Genomic DNA, 22,262 nt, shown 5'->3' on the forward strand with positions numbered 1-22,262 from the left:
ATGTGTACAACAGAATCGTCATAAAAAAAATTCCAAAAATCCAAATTCTAATTTCCATGTAATCGACAATGAGCCCGTTACCTGCGTTCAATTATTATTGAAAAGCTAATCGCAATTCGCATTTCATTCGCAATACCTGTTAATATAGAAATAGAATTTCTGAAATTAATAACAATTTGTGGGTTTATACTTTATAAGTGTTTCAGAGTAAGTTGTTATATATTTAATAAATAAATTATACATCATAATTTATTGTTACCTAACTAGTATGGAGGGCTATAATAATCCGGAAAGTATATGCCCGGACCGTATAACTACGGAATCCAAAAAATATAAACCGTATTTTAACGGAACGTATAGTTCCGGAAAGTATATGCCCGGACCTTATAATTTCGAAACGTATTTATCCGGACCGTATATCACCGGAATCAAAAATGTAAAAGCCGTATTCTCCCGGAACGTATATGCCCGGAACGTATTCATCCGGACCGTATATATCCGGAATCAAAAACCGTATTCATCCGGACCGTATACGCCCGGAATCTAAAATTCGAAAACAGTATATTCACGGAACGTATAATTCCGGGACGTATTTACACGGACTGTATATCACCGGAATCCAAAAACCAAAATCCGTATTTTTCCGGAACCGGAATGTATTGTATATTGCCTATATTTAACCCCTTGAAAAACGCCGGTGAGTCGTTTTCAATTTTTTTAGCTTTGTCCTTTTCCCGTTGTCGGGCACCATATTTTGCCCCTCCCACCCAAAAAAAAAAAAAAAAAAGTTATTTCTTAAAATGTAAGGTACTATTACTTAACTATCTTACTTATACTATTTTGTGGCATAATTGCAGTTTAGCTCCCAAGTGATTATGAATATTTTTTAATCAGAATTTTGCGGCCGGACTTAATTTAAAAGTTATAACTTTTTGAAGTCCAGGAGTTTGCGTATTCTCACCCGTCTGGGAATTTTTCTTTTTATTAAATTAATTTATTAACACTAAAGTAAAAAGTAAGTACGTTAAGTAATTTCTGATTCTACCAAAATGTGAAAGATAAAAATACGCATATATTATATATACAAAAAAAATTCGAAAATTCTATTATTTGGTATTTTAAACGTAACAACAAGATTTTGAAGTATATAACCTAAACTTGAAAAAAATGTTAAAAAAAATCACAAAAGTCGCTTGAAAGCTAAACTGCATTAATTTCAATATTTCATATTTTCATCAACTTTCTGCTAGATTGGAGATTTGAAAGTAAAGTGATAATTTCAACAAAATCTACTTTACCTAATTGTTATTTCTGATTCTATTATCAATAATGCCAACGTAAAAATCCTATCTTGGTTCATAATAATTATTATTTTCAATTATTGACCTTAAATATTTTTTGTAATTATTATTAATATTATTTACCGACTAATGGATGAAAACAATAAAACTATATTTTTGATCTGTAATAATTGCTTTTAACAAAAGGTTATAATAATAATTGAAACATAATACATATTATAATACATTTGTATTTAATACAATTAATACACAATAATAATATGTCAATATAAATTTACCACCCCCTAAATCAGCGATTTCCAATCGATGTTTTTATGGTGGGTCGCGAAATCATTACATACGTTTTACAATAAATTTACATATTATTAATATTATTATTTTCAAAAAAAATTCCTGAAATATTCTAATAATAAAATTATAAAATGATCGAGTTATGGTGTATTTAAGTATTTCAGAATAGAATATAGATTATAGATAGATAAATCAATACATATAATAAATATAGATATTTACCAATTTGATGATAATAATAAATAAATGAATTTTGAGTTTTACTCGAACGTACCTGCCCGTTTTTATTATACTATAATGTTTGTGATTGTCACTGGAGATTGAACTACTAATAAAAAAAAGCTAGGTATTGAATCATAAAAGTAAAAGGAGGTTTGGTTGCTCATAGTAATATATAGGTAGTAGATACCTACCTTTTTTTGAACTATGAATACGATGGTCATTATTTTTTTTAACTCAAAAACATGATTTGTAGGGATCTAACCTAACGCAATGTATAGAATTTTAGTATACGCAATGAAATTTTCAAAACAAGTAGAATAATTTTTAGGTATTAGCTATTTATACCTTGAACCTATCCATACCTATATAATATAATACATATTATCAAAATAATTAAACATTATTAATACTTATAAATGCAATGTTTTCGGCAAAAATGAATTCAACCTACCTTAATAGTTAATACAAATACAAATAATGAAATAAAATACCTACTTAAATAGCAATATACAAAACAGTGGTCAGTGACCAATTTATTTTTCCATTCTATTTTTGTTTTGTTTTGAAACAAGCATTGAATAAAACCCATAGAAGGTATAATATACTATAGAATATATACAGGGTGATTCAAAATTTATGATACAGACATTTTATCACATTAATATTCAAAATGAGAAAAATGTATAATTTCATATCAATCAAATGTTGTTTCAATCAAATTGTACTTAGATGATTCTAAAATCAAAAGACGTTCGTATTATACATTTTTCTCTATTTTTATTATAATGTCATAAAATGTCTGTAACATAAATTTTTAATCACTCTGTATGTTATTTTCAAATAATTTTTCTATATTTATTTTAGACGCGCTTTCAATAAGTATAAACGAATTATAGAATTATAAATTTATAATGATATATTTTTAAGTATTCTTGTTTGTCATTCTCTATCGAGATTTCAATGCAAGTGTAGTCTTGTGTCTTAATATTATTATTAACGCTTTAACATTATATTATAATATTATAATTGTAGTATAATAATAGTATAATTAATACTCTAATAAATGATTTTCAAACTTAAACTATTACATATTATTTACATACTTTTGTTCGCATTTGGTAAGTACGCCAGCAGCATACAACATTCTATGCCAATAGTTTTCCTAGAAGTAGTTACCTATTCATATCATCACATCGATAATAAATATATTTAAGAGTGTTAAACATGAACATTTGTTTACAGTGGCGTATGCAGGATTTTTTAATGGGAGGGGGCTTGAAAATTAATTACAATTTTATTATTATTTTGTCCAGTCTTATAATTTCAGACGTTTATTTGAGGTATTTTAAAATGTTTGTAACTTCTAAACTTTTCTGGAAGAAAAAATGCTCAGATCATAAACTTCGATACCCGACGTATGTTTTTGGATAAAAATTGGATCTAGTTGGTACTTTTAGGAGGATGAAATTGAAAATGCTCAGTGCTTTTTAAAATAATTGAAGAAATAAAATGAAAATTTATTAAAACTGTTTGGTAACCAACTTGGTTATTCCGTCCTCAGACCTCAGACTTTTATTGTATTTGGTTAACTAAAATTTTTTTTCTATAAATGTCAATAAAAAATTATTTATCCGGTCATAAAGCTTAAAAATGTAATACGTAAGTTTTTATTATAGCTAAAATATTAACGATACATAGACATCATGGTTATTTTTTATAAGCATTTAAAGTTCAAATGTCATCAAAACCACGGCTAATTTGTACAAAACTTATAAAATATTAAATGTGTAGAGCTAATGCTATATAGACAATTTAATACAAAGTCTTTCATACAAGTCGTTCATACTTGTACCGAAAAATAACAGATAATTTTAGGAAAATTGGTATGCAAATACAATATTTTTTCGAAAATGAATTCATTCTGGTAAGAGATATATGAAATCTACGTATTTCTTACTATAGTTGACAGTTGAAACTTGATAAATATTTTTTGAAAAAGTAATAATAATATGGTCAATGGGGGAGGGGGGCTTCAGCTCGTTAGCCCCCGCCTGTGGACGCCACTGTTGGTTTATATAACTGATGGTTTTTAAATTTCAATCATCAAAGTTAATGATATTATATACGCCTCAAAAAAATGATTATAATTAAATGTATTTTGTTATAATACTATAATATGACATGTCTTGAAAATATATACTAACGCTGGACAATAGGTATACACGTACAGTAAATTAGTAAATGACAGATGTATATTATAATATTAGGTATGTACTCTATTCAGAACAATGTTGTGGTCGTTTGTTAGTAGATGAGATTAATCTCACATAGGAGAACGGCAAATGGTGAAATCTAAAGTTCGTGGATAAAGAACTTTATGGAGATTCTATTTAAATGGTCGGTGTAACGAATTTAAAAAAATTCAAAAATAAACGAAAAAAATCATACAAAATTCGTTTAATCAAATAATCAAAAAATTTAAATTATAATAACGAATTATTAATTAGTGGAACCATGGTTCAGGTTTTAAACGGTTACCACTTAAAATATCAGCAAACAATAAGGTGAGGTTATTTTCAATAATTCATAATATGTAAATAATTGTGTTCTTATCTTCACTGGTCTCATCATAGAAGACATAGATAATAAGGATCTTTATACCCGTAGTCTTATACAGTTATACAGTTATACACTTTATCACATTGAGTCCATAGCAAGGAATCTGCCCACATATTTTTCCCCTAAATTCAATTAAGAGGTTATCACCATCGTTTTTAAGGGGTTTAAGATAGGCAGTTTACAAAACTCCGAATTTATACGGTCCGGAATAATATGTTCCGTCAAAATATGGATTTCGAAATTTGATTCCCGGGCATATACGTTCCGGGGATATATGGTTTCCAAATTTTTATATTCCGGAAATATCTATTCCGGACAAATATAGTTTTCAACTTTCGGATTCCGGCAATATACGTCCCTGATAAATACATTCCGGTCACTTACGGTCCGTGTAAATACGTTCCGGAATTATACGTTCCGGGCAAATACGGTTTTCGAATTTTAGATTCCGGGTATATACGGTCCGGATGAATACGGATTTGATTCCGGATACATACGGTCCGGAAAAATACGTTCCAGAACTATACGTTCCGGGCAAATACGGTTTAATGATTTTGGATTCCGGCGATATACGGTCCGTGTAAATATGTTCCGGGATTTATACGTTCCGCCAATTTATTTCCCGGAATTTTACGGCCTTCCACTAGTATACCTGAGGCCTGCAGTGATAATATTAACATATAACACGTGAAGTGCCTATTTATGATGTGCATTGTGCATACTGCACATTGCATAATATAGTATATTTTTGCGCTAAAACTGCCTAAAACTGAGCCGCGACGCTGACGATCGTATACGACGTGTCGATATCGGTTCCGCGCGCCGTGTATCGTGAAATTGTTATTTACGTCCTTGGAATATTGATGTGTTTTAATAATAATCGATAGTAGTGTAGTACCAAGTAAAAATAATTTTGTTGTAGACAATTGGTTATCAAAATAAATATGTAATAACGGTACCTATTCAAAAATATGAAAATAGAGTGTACCATAGTCTGAGAACATAAATATTAAAATAGGTATACACTTATTGTTGTTATTATATATCCGAGCAAGATGCACCCTCTATACTCTATAGTCTATAGACTATACATTATTAAAATAAACTAATACTCATTTTGTACCTATCCCTCCCCTTAATTATAATTGATAATATACTATAATAAAGTAATTTATTTATAATAAGGTTGATTATCTTACCAGTATATTATAATTATAATATTTATGTTTTGTATGTTTGTCTATTACTTTATAGTTTAAAATTTAAATATTATTTACTATTAACTAGCAAAATAGGTACGTACCTAGTGGATATCTAGTTGTTTTTTAAATATATTATTATTATATTTTTTTAATATATTAATATTATCTAGGTTTTGCTAGTCATCTACAATATTGGTACCTTATACATATTGTATGCTAATAATGTTATTTTTAATTCTTACAATGTTTAGAATTTAGTGGTATAATGAAACTTCCATAAACAGCCAGTAAATTATTGAATTAAATAGTATATTTTTTAGTTTTAATGTTAATATTATATTGTAATGATATTTTATTACCTAAATTCTTAAATAGGTACACTTAATTACAAATACCTATCAATAAATTGAAGTTCTTAATGTGTTCATTTTTTATACAGTACTTGATTAATAAAAATAAAATAAAAAGCAAAAGTAAAATAATTATGGTTAAAACCGGTATTAACCAAAACCGAAACCGAAACCGAAATTTGATATTTTTGTAAACCCGAACCAAAACCGAAACCGAAATTTTGGATTTTTGAGAACCGAAACCTAAACCGAAACCGATAAAATCATAAAGGTTCCAGTCCCTGCTTTTAGGTTTAAAAAAGAAACATTTTTATGAATAACCAACTCAAAATAATTTGGACATTTTCGTTACTTTAAAGTATTTGGTAAAAATTCGAACTTTAAGTTAAAATGCTTATTAATCAACATTGTGATTGAGTATTTTTAATATTTTACAACTGTCATTGTAACAATATAACACTAGGGGCAGAGCTGCGGTGCGTCCGGAACTCATAGGTTTTGTTACACGCATTAAAAAATGAATTTTAAAGATTTATTTAAGGGGGAAAATGTTGTATTAATTGAGAAGAAAAATAAGTTAGGTTATCATGTGATTGTATTTTACATAGTTAGTATAGATAAAAAATAATAATAACCAATTTGGCACATGGCAATGCATATAATAAAAAAAATAATAATAATCAGTTTGGCACATGGCAATGCAATAAATTTGTGGAATTGTCATTTTTTTCCGGCCCACGGAAAGCGACACACCATATCGTTCATGATTTGCCCTCACAGGGTTACCGGGAAAAATCAAGTGTGAGAATAAAAAAGGTAGGGACCTGCGTCTTGCGACGTCTCAACAATATACGTGCTTGTGTAGAGGGGGGGGGCAGGGATAGAGACAAAATAAATATGTTACGATATTGGACAACGACCGACGATTTGTTCTGTACATTGAATGGAGACTCCATGCCTGGTCTGCTTGGCCACTAGCGGCCCATCGTTGGAGCTGAGCCCATCATGGCAGTGTTTTCACGAGCAAAGACCCAGGTTCAAAACGACGGCGTTCGTGGTCAATTAGTCACGAGGTTTTTTCCGTCGATGGTCTCGGAGACGTGACGTGTGGACAGGTCGTCGGTTGTAGAAATGGAAAGACGTGTAGACAGGTCGCCAGTTGCAAAAAGAGTGATTCGGTGACGGAGCTTGGCTTTGGACCAGCGACGGAGCTTTGTATTCGTCGAATTAGTGGGGCAGGTCAGTGTCGGCGTTTTACAATAATATAATTACTAACATTTTTGGAGACAGGTTGTTATGATGCCGGGCGCGACCGAGGCGCTGACGGCATCGGCAGCCGTGGGCAACGGCGTGTGGACACTGGACACTGCAGGTTGTGGGGGTCGGGGGATATGTTACATAATACTGCGATCATTTACGCATTAGAGCGCAATACTATTTGTTATTTATGACTATTGCGTGAGAGTTACGCGCAACCGTGGATTGTTTCTACTAAGGTACGCTCGGGGACTGTTTCTATTAAAATAATGTACCAAAAAATGCTGTGATGTTACAATATACATGGCTTACCTATTTGAGTCTCAAATTTTATAGGATATCAATATCCAGATCTTATAGGATATCGATCTTGAATAATTCAATTATTGTATGTCTTTACTCTTTATGATATACTTGCATAGACATTGGAAAAATACGTTTATGAAAAATAATAATGTCATAATAATGTTTATAATGTCATGTATTAATACACTCAAATTTTTAAATTCAACTTTGAGTTTACCATTTCGACTGTATTTTAAAAAAATGTCTTGTGTCTCTATATTTATAAGAGCAAGACATATATTTCACGGAGCGCAATTGTGTTTCACCAGCTATTACAGCTGCTTACAATTGATTATATTATATTCCCGATTCCATATCCAGGCCATTACCTACCTGCATAAGTTATTATTTTTAAATGAAATAGGTATTAACACTATTTTAAATAACGATAAACACAAGACTTGGATAAGTTTAAGTTCTGTATAACGATAAATGCAAAACTTGGATAACGTTTTCATCTGAATAACGTTTTAATTGTAAATAACATAAAGCGGAATTATTTTTCAAATTCAAGCTGATACATACGAATGTTTGGTTTTTTTTATTCATCGGATAATAGTGAATCACGGAAAAAACCCACGGAAAAAAATCCCAGAAATATAAATATGAACACAATATTATGTATACATCATGATATATTGTGTTATAATTTATAAGTTATAAGTCAAAAAATATCAGACTTAGGTATAATCAGTGGCGCATTTATACATTAAGCGCCCTGGGACAACATTTTTCTAGCGCCCCCCCCCCCCCCCCACACAAATAAATATACATTTAATATTTTTTGTAGATAATAAATATATTTAAAATAATTATTGATAAACTTCAACAATTAACAAACAATATTTAAAAAAATTTATTTATATTTTTTGACGTGCACGGTCTTGTGCAAATTCTTGAATAATATTATCATAGCTTATTGTTGTAGTGATATCAGCCTCTTTATTCATAATTGCTAATGCAGATAACCTTTCTTCTCCTATGCTTGACCTTAAGTATGATTTTATACGTTTTAGGACTGAAAAAGATCTCTCGGTTGAACAGTTGCTAACTGGAGTGCACAACAACATTCTCAAAGCAATATACACATAAGGAAAGATATCCTTTAGCTCATTTTTCCTTATAAATATTAACATATCTTGTATACTCTGTGGAGGATAGGAAATTGTTTTTAAGTAGCTGCCAAAATGAATACATTCATTGGAAAATGAAGTTCCCAAATCTGTATTATATTCATTTCTTAAATTATCAGCAGATATCCTAATGTCTGCCGCTGTTAATTCAGTTAATTAAAAAAAAAAGGAATAATTTTTTAAAGGGCTGTCATATGCAATTTTTCTTTTTAACAATTCTGACTTCAACTGATCTAAAATTACAAAATATGTATTTATTTTAAAATCAGTGACAATGTTTTCTGTTGAACTGTCATCACTAAATTTTTAATTTTTTTTTGTCGTTTTGCAGTTGTTCTGAAGTTCATAATACCACATTTATCAATAGCAGTATTTTTAAAATTCAAATAGTCCTTATCTGTACGAATATCACCAACATAGTTAATTAGTGATTGATAAAGCTCAACAACAACACTTAAATCAATATTTACACTTTGAAGTTTTTTGCTAACTATATTAAACCTATGTAATATGTCTCCCCAAAAAATTGATAAGAAGGATGTCTCTAAAGATTTAAGTATTTTGAGTATGCCATTTACTTCACATCGAATAGCTGGTTTTTCTTTTTCATTTCCTCCAATCTTAATTAAAGCATTTTCAATAGAAGACCAATTTTTATTCAATGAATGACACGCATCATCCCTTGCAGACCACCTTGTATCTAACATTCTCTTGATTGAAGAATTTAAAATCTGCCAACGGTAAGTTGATGCCGAAAAGAATGTATATGAAGAATATATATGGATAATAATAATATTATGTTATTTTTAACCTGTATTGACTGATAAAACGTAATGCCGCCACAGGTCATAAATATAAATTATATATATATATATATATATAAATCATAGATATTTATATCTGTGATTGTCGCAATCCCGTGCAGCTCATAGACCCGTATGAAAACCGTTTATAATCATATTATTCATATTAGACAATAGACCTTATTAGTTATGAGTATTTAGGTCTATGTTTAATTTATAATCTTTATTATACTTTGTATTTTGAATAATAATTATATCAGACAGAATAGAAAGATTTCAATCTTATGTAGTGGTAAACTATAAAAATTTTTCCGCCCCCTAAAATTTGGCGCCCCGGGCATTCGCCCCAGTTGCCCCCCCCTTAAATGCGCCACTGGGTATAATAGATACTACTATAAGTTGTAAGCTATAATATATTTAAGTATGTATATACCTTTGACTAATGTTTTTCGACTTATAACTTATAACACAATATATCATAATACGTATACGGTATACATAATATTGTGTTCGTATTTATATTTTTATTTTATTTACAATCAATATTTTATTCAATTAACAATTAATTATGTTGAAGTACACCGATATACAGAAGTTAAAGGTAAATAATAATAAAGATCGGATATATATAATATAATAATAAGTATAATGATACGATGTACAGTAGTGTTACGAGGCGTAATATAAATCAACGACTAACTATGTATACCCGGCTACACTACACAAGACATAATATATGCGCTGTAGTATTATAAAAATGCATAGTCAGCGTCTGCTGAACTACAGTGTGAATATATTACCTATACACTACAGTATATGGGTTTTTTTTGTTTATAATTCCAACAAATTATTATTTTCACTATAATATATTATTATATTTTGTTATAGTTGCATGGTAATTATTACTAATTAGGAGTAAAGTATACATGTGTTCACATTTATATTTCTGGGCTTTTTTTCCACCTACCGATTTTAGTAAGGTTAGGTTAGGTTAGGATTTTGTATTAACTGATTATATTAATCCACCATAGGTTGAATCACAACAAAATAGATAGGTATTATATAAACATAACTAATATTGGCCGAGAACGCGTACCAATATAGTGACGTAAGCTGTTCTCACCAGCAGAAATAATTATACTAATATTAATAATATATATAATATCGGAGAACAGATGACGTAATTTTTGTGGTGGAAGAACTAGTGTGTTGCGTATCCCAAAGCATATTGGGAAAACAAGCTAACGATACGTGCTCTGGTAATCCTCAATTCGCATATTTGGAATGTATAGATATAATTTTATATTGGTTATTTTACTTTTTATAAAAAATTAATTTTGGTATCGAAACTTTATACGCTTTTATACCTAACTGTTGGTAAGTACAATTTCTACTAATATTATTAAATACATTTAAATACACTTCACTTAAGACAAAATGTATGCGAAATGTTGGGAAAATAAATACAATCTCCCACATTGGGTCCCACATCGACGTAGGGGGGTACCCGCCTAACCATCAGTACGATAGGCGTCGACAGCGCTCCCAGTTTTAATTGGTTTTTCCCAATACTTATCTATTTTGTCATGGATGGAATTAAGTGAAAACGACAAACTTTGTATAACTTTGATACTTTAGAGTAAAATTATACACTTACGTAAGCAACACGTAGGGTCCGTGATCTGCCTGGGTAGATTGTCTACCTGACAATATACTGCTCGCATAGTGGATCTCATGGACAACTCTGGTCGGGACTCGGGATGGATATGAATTAATATATAACATAATTTATACTTAAAAATACATTGCTTTCACAGCGTGTTACATCCAAAACATCCCAAATGTTGAATGATTGAACGATCCCAAAAACCTAGCAATAGCAAAGCATTACCGAGTACGTACATGTCCCCACACCCAACCATTTTAATTTTTCAATTTTTTCTGATGCCAATATTTAGTGCTCAATTCCTGCCAATTCCTGCCACCACTTCTGGAATTCCTGCTCAATTACCGCCCCTGCAAAAACAAAAAAAACTATGGGTGGGGCTGGGGACACGTATCTCGCACGTGTGAAAATGGGTAGGGGTGGGGACATGTACGTTTAACGTGTCAGCTAGTTTATCATAAAAACAAAAATATATGTATTTTTTTATTTATTTTTGTTTAACTGGCGATTTTAATATGGCCATTATTTCAACATTTTTAACTAATATTTTGGGATACAATTTTTCTAAATGTTTGGCAAACATAGATCATTATTATTTGTATTAGCTTACAATGCGCTCTAATTGTATAATCGCACCTACGTGTGTCATTTAAAAACTAATAGCGTAATTACTAATACTGTTACCAAATTAATTTTCAGTCCTGACAATGATAGTAGTTTAAAATAAACTTAATTACATTTTTCCTGTTGAATATAATTATATAAATACCTCAGGAAATATTTATACAGATTAGGTATATAAATCCCTATAAATGTATCAGTATTATATTTCATAATTCATGGCTGTTATTTATTTTTACTGTTGAAAACATATGAAATTAAATATCCTCGAGAAAATGATAAAAATAAAAATGTTTATACTTATTGGATTTTACTCACTGTCTCGAGCACAAAACCGTTTCATGCCAAAATTACCATTGGTAAATTTATAATATGATTGATTTATAGATCATACTTCATACTACTATTACACGCTACATATTTTCTATGATTAACCTTGTGCAAAATGATTATATTATGAGGTTTCTACGAAAGTATATATTTCAATATGTATTATTAAATATTTAACTTATTTCAGGTAGAATATCGTTGTTTAGTGTTGGATAAAATATATTCTTGTGATTCAATAAAAAAACCATTCAACTAAACTTAATTACCAATTTAATAAAAATACATCAATAGTATAATCGAGTTGAAAGGGAATTTAACAATTTTGATACCTTTTAGCGATAATGTAACAGTAAGTATATAATGTTTATTGTTTATAATTTAATATTAGTATAATATAGTGAAACATTTTTATGTATTGAAGTTTGTTTAATAGAATCTGCGTATACACACGATGTAGCTGGTATATAAAAGAACACATATTTATTGACTTATTCACTGACTGGTACATATATAATCAACGTACACCCGAAACTAACGCAATGATTGATTTGAGATTTTTAAGGAATGTACACATTTATGCTTATTACTATAAAATATCATGGAAACGGGGATCAACTGGTGGTTGGATACCAAATGCCTATATACTTAATTCAAAAGCTGCATGTAGTAATACAAAAAAAACTCTTAGGGAATTCATGGTACTCATTTATAAAGGGTTTTAACATTCCATCTAATAATTGTCCAATACCTGTGGTAATGTATAAAAACATTAAAAACAATTATATAATTTCATAATAATTAATATGGAAGCTTATTATTTAACGACTTGAAAATTGTAGAATTAATATTAAAAACTATTAATAAAAATATGTTATACAGAATTATGCTATTGTTGGCCCATATTAATCATTGAAAGGACCACACATGAATTTTTTGTATCTGTTTCACAAGTCCGTAATGTAGTAAGTGTATGCTCAGCAGATCACAATTAGCTTTGTTAATTAAAGATTTCGAGTGAGTCGACTTATTATATGAAACTCGATGGTAAGAATATGGCGTTTGTACATGAGTTTTTTTAAGATAATTCAGAATTTAAGTGAGTTATGAACATTTTTAATTTAGGCTATAGTATATACGCAAAACTTGCTAATAAATTGAACTATCATACAAAACCCAAATACAGACACAAATTATGTTCATACTATCAAGTTTCATAATATGTTGATTCACTCTAAATATTTAATTAACGAAGCTAAACATGATCTGCTGAACGTACATTTGGTATGTTTCACACTTGTACAACGGAAACAACAAATACCTGTGTACCGTCCTCTTAAATAATAATAATTTAAAAATAAATTCACCATCAAATTTCTATATTGTATTTGTAATTATTATCTCTATTTTTTTATAGGGCAATTATATCTCATCAGGGGTAGACTTGAAGAAATTTGATGATAATAACTTTCCCAAAGTGTATTTTTATGAAAAATATAAAGTATTGTTCTTGTTTAAAAATGTATGAATATTTTAGATTTTGAGTGGAGCGATAAATGTATTGTTTTTACAATGATGTGTGTTTTTTTTAAATTTTTTTTTTGTGTCTGTCATCAACTTTTAGGACAGTAAAAGTGCTTAGATTTTCTTCAACAGTAACTTTTCTGATAGAAAAGTGAATCTAGTTTGTACTTTGGGGGGTCAAAAGTAAAAATTTCTCAGTTGTTTTCAAAAGCGCCGTGAAGAACAAAAGAAAAATTAAGGAAAAATGGGAATTTTTACGCAAAATCTGTTTTCGAGAAAAACGATTTTGGTTTTTGGTGTAACTCTAAATAAAATTAAAAAACGAATGACTGTAGATACTTGAAAATTTCACTGAATATTTATATTTGCATTATCTATACACGATAAAATTTTAAAAATATTTTGATTTGTTTTGAACTTTTGAGGAACATTTTCAGTTTCCAATTTTATTAGTATTTTTTTATATGGATGTCAATAAAACATTATTTGTCGGGTAGAAAAGCTTGAAAATTTAATACAAGGATCCCACTATAATGTTACAATGATATTTGAAAAATATTAAAAATCCTTAGTCACAGTTTTTATTTATAAGCATATAAAGTTCAAATCTTGACAAAATACGGAAAAATCACGAAAATTAGAAAATTATTTTGAGTTAAGAATTCATAAAAATTTTTCTTTTTCAATCTAAGATTTGGAAATATAATAAAAGATTATCTATCTATATCAAAAAAAAAATGTCTACAAGAAAGTCAAATTAAATTGTTATGAGCGTTTGAAATACATATTTTTACAACATTTGATATTTCACTCGATTTCTCATGTAACGATTTTCTTATTTTGTTGTAATTAAAAAAATGTATGACTGTAGATACTTGAAAATTTTACTGAATGTTGATATTAGCATTTTCTATACACGATAAAATTTTGAAAATAATTTGACTCTTTTTGAGCTGATTACGGACATTTCAATTTTTTAGTTTTTTTTTCTATAAATATCAATACAATTTTATTTGTTGGGTAGAAAAGCGTGAACATTTTATGCAAGGTTCCTGTTATATTGTTACAATATAGCAGTTTAAAAATATTGAAAATACAAAATACAATTTTTTTTTATAAGCATTAGTTAAATTTTGACAAAATTTATCAAATTTAAAATGTTATAATTATTTTGTTGTTCAAAATGTATAAAATATTAAAATGTTTAACTTTTGTAGCTAAGGATTGAAAATTTAAAACAAGGTTCCACGTAAATAAGTAAATATATAAATTACTTTATTCACAATAATATTATCATCAAATATACTTATAGTAATATCATAGGCTGACTGACCGTTTTCGCTCAGAATCGTTTTTCTTATTCAATGATGTTGTATCATTGAATTCTAATTCAACACCATCCATTACAGTGACCCACTTGTAACCTACTGTACAGCAGAGCGACATCCACTTTTTTTTATTTTCATTTCGATATTTATAACTGTTTTTTAATTTTTTTTCCATTTCAATTTTGAATACCGGTTTTAAATTTTTTCGGTTTTGATTTTGATATTGATTAATGGTTTTCAATTTTTTTATAAGTATAACCTATGTGTAATTAATGTATTATCTATACTGACTATACTTGTATACACAGTATAATTTATGAATTATGTGCCTATATCCAAAACTCTCCCAACACATCTGATTGTTGAAACTGACAATTGTATCTTAAGTACGTTTATTTTCATACTATTTTCGGACAATTTTAGTTGAAATAAATAACACAGCTGCTGTTGACATATTTTACCCTATAATATGATTTAGCTTCGAGTTAACATTTAACAAATAATTAATAACCAATGTCCAATAACTATTCATTTTATGTCATACCTTATATGAAAATCATTATTTCTAAACAAGTTAATACAACTCCACGATTAACAAAATATTGTTTTTTGTGTTTGAAACTAGTTTATATATTTTTGAAAATGGTCCTTTAATTTGTTCTGCCACAACGTGTAAAATGAGATGCATATTAAGTTATTGACTAGTTGTTATCAGCTCACTTGCTCATATTGAATATAAACCTTAGACAATTATTTTGTACTATATAATCTGTAATAAAAACAGTACCTTCCTAAGTTCTACCCACATTTCTACTAACCTAACCTAGGTCATAGGTGTAGATACTAGTGTACTACTGTACTACGTTAAAGTGAAACGTCTCCTCAACGACGAACGCAGGAACTTATAAAAATAGCAGCTGGGCTTAATACCAAAAAAAAAAATTTTATTTTTATTTTGATATTAGTTATCGTTTTGTTATTTTTCAATTTTGGTTTAAATATTGTTTACCGGTTTTATTTTTTTTTCGTTTTTGGTTTCGATATTGATTACCGGTTTTAAATTTTTTTCGATTTTAATTTCAATTTTGAACACCAGTTTTCAATTTTTTTCGATATTGATTACCTTTTTTGTATTTTTGAGGTTTCGATTTATATTTTGATTTTGATTTCAGTTTTTTTACGGTTTTAACCGGTATTCAAAATCGATTTTGAAACCGCTTTCGGCCCTGGAACGAACATAATATTATAAATAATAAATATTGGCAATTCGCGCCCACGTTCAATAAGAAGTGGCAATTCATGCCTTTATATAATAAAAAATGGCAATTTGTGCCTTTATAATACAATAATAAAGATTTCGACGGGTGACGGTCATACGCCTTTAAGTATGCGAACGCCGAACACTACTAAATAATTTGGGCGGCCGTGTTATTCCGCAGACCGGTGATCCCGATATCGTGTTGATACGTAATCTTCATATATTATATAACTCTTAATGTTTTTCGCGATGATCGTATTGTAGAATATGTGCCTTTTACTAGAAAAGTAAGAAAATTTGTGTAAATAATATCTTTTTAGAATTTATTTATAATAGTATTAGAAAAATAAAATAATATTAATATACATATAACAAACTGTTTAAAATGATACATAACAAAATAAAATGTAAATAAATGTTTTGTGAACATACATTACACTTTTTGAGATTATGCGTTATACGGTAGGAGTATGTAAAAATGGCCATTTAAGCTGAAGTCTCCCTGTAAAAAAGGTGCTGGGAACATACAAATATATTATACTACTCAATATCATTTATTATAATTTAATCATTTTGGTGTTTCCCACGGCCGTATAAGAGTTAACTCTAGAACCACGCAGCCAATTACTTTTTTTTCTACGGTTTTTATCTTAATCACACATTTATATTTTCCATAAAAATATACTTTGGGAAAGTTATTGTCTTCAAATTTATTCATGTCAATCCCTAATGTAATATATGTCCCCTGTAAAAATATAGAGAAAAATTGTTAGAAATAACAAATACTTAATAACTTTATAGGAGGTGCACACATTACACATAATATTTTGAACGGATGTAATGATTTAACAATTATTTGTTGGTTTTTATATCTAAATTTTAATTTTGTTCAGTCTGTCATCACCTTTTACGGCAGAAAAAAAAATTGAAATAATGACAGATTATCTTCTCTCAAAATCGTTTTGAATCATTGAATTCAAATTTAACACACCCATTAAATAGTGACCCACACGACTGTTTTCAGTGTTTTTATACATTACCAGTGGTATTGGACATCTATCCGTTGGCAAGTTGAACGCCTTGATAACTGTTAACCATGAATTTCCAAAAAGATTTTTTACATTACTACATGCATTTTTTGATATGAAAATATACGAATTTGATTTCCAACCACCAGTTGAACCCCAAGACGCAAAATTTAAATCAACCTATAAATGAAATATAATATATATTACTTAAGGTTAAATGGACAATAAACCTTTAAAATTAAATAGTTTTAGCTGTACGTTGATTAAAAATCTGTCTAATTTTATATACCTACATACATCTCAGTTTTAACAAAACTCTTTACTGTAAGTATTTTTTATCTTGTCTATTTGAGACTTTGTAATAGGGAAGTTTTATTAAATTATTCAAAATAAATTATAATTCACTTACTATAAGAGTATCGTCAAAAGGTACCAAATATGTTAAATTCCCTTTCATCTCATTCATACTTGATGTCTTCTTATTAAAATAAACATTAAATTGAACTGAATGATTTTTTATTGAATCACATTGATATAATTTATCAAAAACTATACGATATTCTCCCTGTAATAAAGTAGTATATGTACATTTTTGTAGATACCCCAAATTTGCACATCAAATACAGAAAAATATATAATATAATTAATAAATCAATCAGATTATTAATTTACCACAGGTAAGTTCGGCATTAAATTGTTTTTTGATTGAGATATTGAGAAAAATACAAAAAGCACGAATACTTCAATTTGTATCATATTTTCGACAATACTATGTATAAACAATGATAGACTATTTCATAAGTTTTCTACATTAAAAATGAATAACAACCATGAATTTTAAAATATATTGACACGATAGAGCTGCAACCTTTAAATATTTCCGGAAGTATTTATATAATTATCTTTATCAGGAAAAATGTAATTAAGTTGTTCCGTAAATTTTAAATTTATAAATGTATACTGAATGGGAGAAAATAAGTAAAATAATATAATATACGTGATTAAATGTCCTTGAATAAAATCGTTATACAAAGAATAAAATCAAAATTTAAATATTATAAATTATAAATTATTGTGTAAGTAGGATGAAGAAGTCGATTGAAGCAGTTTCTCCACATCAGTTGACTCTTTAATAGTCATTGGTTAATTTTGTCATGTGATCGATTCATTTTTCGATCCACCCAAACTTTGTGATATGACCTTAAATGTAGGCAGGATAGTCGAATTGCAGTTATTACCTAAAGAGAAATGGTCGAATTGCACTTGGGTTCAATAAAGATAATGGTCGAACTGCACTCCTTCAAAAAAAGGAGTTAAAATTTCAGGTCACTATGGATGTTCACTTTTATTATTATAATTATATTTGACAATTTGAAAAAATAATTACTAAAAAAAAATAATAAAATGAAAAAAAGTTATATATATATTATTACTACAAAAATTATCAAAATTAGTTTAAAAATAAAGTTATAATAATGACAATAATAATATTTGATGATTTAATAATATAATATTATATTAACATAATGGACAATGGTATGTATAAAAAAATGATTTTTAACTACGTCAATAACAATTAAAAACATTGTCAGTCCTAAGCCTGTAAGTGGGAAGGGAAATTAGTGTATTATAAACGTTTAACCCCTTCAAACGCATGATATTTTTGTCGGAATATGTTTTTTGAGCCCAAGTGCAGTTCGACCACTACCTGCTTTTTACCCGAGTGCAGTTGGACCATTACCATTTTTAAACCTAAGTGCAGTTCGACTAAAATAAGTGCAATTCGGCCATACCCAATGTAGGTAGGTACTTAAAATTTGTTCTATTCATATAAATTATTAAATTAAATTAAAATCACAAGTTTTAATTTTAAGTTGTTGAAACTTTAAACTTTAAAATATTACCATTGTCTGTAGTAAAAATCAAAATTAATAAGAGTATTTTTTCACATAGGTGAAATAAGAAGGTACGAAGATATTAATTTTTTTTTTTGTCTTAGCTTCTATAATTTATTTAGTTAGTTCAGTACCTACAAAATGCGTCGGCTAAGAACCAAATTGTACTAAATCGGTAAAATCAATCGGCAGACTGACAACACGAGTGTTTGTTCAAGTTGCGTTTGATAGTAATGTGATTGTAGTACTGTAGTTAACATAATTATAAAATAGTGTCCCTTTCTCATTAAATAATTATTTATTTTGTATAATGTTATTATTACTATATTATATCAAAACCTATCAACCTGTCAACCTTTCAGGACACTATACAGTTCTATATAGGTCACTAGCTCTGAGTTTCTCCCCGGAATCGTGGGTGCACAGTAAGTCCCTTAAAAGGTCAAAACATCACTATCTTTATAGATTTTTATTTATTTAGGACAGGATAACCACCGCATAACCACTACTCTTATTGGATTTATTATTTAAGGTGACAATAAGACCAACTAAGTGACAATTAGAACACGCGGTGTTATTGTCCCCAGCGTTTGTACAATTAAATTGAGACAGTAAGGCCGATCATATCAAACCTAACCTATAGGAGGGGCAGGACTACAGCATATTTAGAAGTACCAGATCCGTCGAGACCGGAGTAACTTCAACCCATCAAGACTGAGCAAGTTAACGATTTTTTTTAATTCGTTAAGTTAAGTTATTTTAAAATAATTAAGTTAAGTTAAGTTAAAAGTTACTTGTATTTTTTTTTCGTAAAACAAGTAACTTATTATTAAGTTAAAAGTTAATTTGAAAAAAAAGTAATGAGTAAATCAACTCAATTAAAATTAACTTAACGTTTTAACTTAATTTTAACTTTTAACTCGTTAATGCCCAGCCTTGCAACCCATAGTCAGCCACATACACACTCTTCTACGATTACTGTACAATATTCTGATAATCAATTTGCAATTATTTGCAATTCATTTGTTAAATATTTGCACTAGTTTGGTACATTTGTATGATGGTTGGGGGCTAACATCATGACCACGCATACTAATTATTATTTTTGTATTTTTGTATCAACTATCAACTATACAAATATACAATTAACACTAGACTACACAGTAGATCACAGTCAACTAAAATGCGTGCACACAGTAACTAAAGTGTATTATATCTGAGATTTACTCAAACCAAGATACACCTAGGCACTTAGCGTATATAGGTTAGGATTTGCCACAAAAAAAAACCTGCACACGGGTGAATAGAAATTCAGCTAATAATTCTATCTGTTTAATAATTATGGTTTAAAATTTTGTATATGATGTTATTCAACTTACTATCGCGAAATAGGGGAACGGATTGACCGAGCGGTCTAAGGCATTGGCTGCAACGCAGCTGACCCGAGTTCGATACCTCGGTCGCGGGCGGCATTTTTCTTCGGGTAAGTCACGGTGTCCGGAGAACAAGTGTACAAATTAAAAATTCTGCCAAAACAAACATACACGTGTAAACAAAATCTACAGTACCCTCCCCTACAGTACAACAGGCTAATGACCTAGTAGTCGAAACCTTAACCCTAAAAAAAAAATATATAATAATAATAATTACATAACGTTTCCATTTGTAGGTACACAAGTAGGTACATAACGTTCAGTATACACGCCTCGCGACGAAAACATGATAGGTACTACAGCCAATTTCCAAACGACTAATTTCAGACGACCAAATCATAATACATAAATTCAAAATATACTATCAAAATTATATTAATAAAATGAAATAAAAGTATTAGTTCTTATTGGATTTTTATCTTTGTCTGAATCACACAACCGTTTTTTCCTCAACTTTCTTTTGGTGAATTAATAACCGGCTTGATTTATAAAAATAACATATTTAGTGTGATTAAAGTTGATATACGTAATATAATTGTTGATATTGTATTTTTTTAGTGTTCATATTTAATATTGAATATCAATTATTTATTTAAAAATATATTTATACGTTTTCGAGGATTAACACGCTTGTGCTGTAACCTCTAAACATTTTCTGGAAGTATGTGTATAATTATATTTAATCAGAGAAAGGTAATTAGGTTTGGAAATGATATATTTTCATTTTTATTGGAATGTAGCATTTTACTAAAAACAGCTAAAATTTAGTTAGATTTGAAATAAGTACTATTATTGAAATTCCTAACTAATAATTCCTATATTACTTGTGTTATAATATTATTAATTATTTACTACCTATGTGAAATACATTTTTAAAACTGGTGATTAATAAATTGTATGAATTTAAATAATAAATTACACTTTTTCGTACCTATCATAATAAAATGGAAATGAATTTATTGTTTAATCAAATACAGATATCAACAACTAATATACCTATTAATAACTATATAATAACCGGTTTAATATATTATGTAAAATATTTTAAACCTTCCTCGAATCCTCAAAATTGGTTGAGTAGGAGTTTTTTTTTACTCTATAAGCCTCAGCAATACACATAGCCTTTAATAATATCCAATAACTGCAGTTACCAGTTGTTTCTATTCTATACTGTTATGACCCCGTTAAGAGTCCTTAGTTATGATTCTGCAAAATTTGGTTCCAATATTGGTCAAACACTGTGGCTGTTCACATGCTTTATTTAGATATAATTAACCCTAATAATTAGCCCAATTGGACAGACTTTGTAAAATTCGTGTAAAGTCACTTATTAGTAATTTTGATATTGTACATTAAAATAGTAGGAAATATTATGCTGCTTCTAGTGGTAACAAAGTTATTTATAACATGGAGTCTAATATTATCATGCTATCACTTATTATTTTTATGTCCAAAATTATTAGTGATGTCTAATTATCTAAATCCGTTAAACTATTTCGTGAGATATGTGTTATGTAAAATACGTTTTTGTTGGCTCCTGAAAAATCTAAATTTTTAAACTGACATGTTTTTCACAAAATTCGTCCAATTATATCTATATAGCTGAGTCTATATTAATTGATTTATATATCGTTTAAGTTTGGCTAACCTAAACAATAT

The 22,262-nt window shown here is 28.7% G+C and overlaps 1 protein-coding gene and 1 pseudogene across 1 annotated transcript; both read right to left on the bottom strand.

Annotated features, from left to right (window-relative positions):
- The window catches only part of LOC132945568 (UDP-glucosyltransferase 2-like), a 45,272-nt pseudogene extending 35,845 nt beyond the window's left edge, over positions 1-9,427 (bottom strand).
- Positions 9,428-16,815: 7,388 nt separating this feature from the next.
- Positions 16,816-18,037, bottom strand: LOC132945569 (uncharacterized). Its single transcript, XM_061015342.1, has 4 exons — positions 17,948-18,037; positions 17,685-17,840; positions 17,288-17,455; positions 16,816-16,992 (listed from the first exon to the last, which is right to left on the bottom strand). Exons 1-4 carry the CDS (start codon positions 18,029-18,031, stop codon positions 16,816-16,818), a joined length of 585 nt encoding a protein of 194 aa, XP_060871325.1. The 5' UTR covers positions 18,032-18,037.
- Between the last annotated feature and the right edge of the window lie 4,225 nt (positions 18,038-22,262).

Source organism: Metopolophium dirhodum, chromosome 5 (assembly GCF_019925205.1).
Source record: "Metopolophium dirhodum isolate CAU chromosome 5, ASM1992520v1, whole genome shotgun sequence".
In the NCBI taxonomy this organism is placed as follows: Eukaryota; Metazoa; Arthropoda; class Insecta; order Hemiptera; family Aphididae; genus Metopolophium; species Metopolophium dirhodum.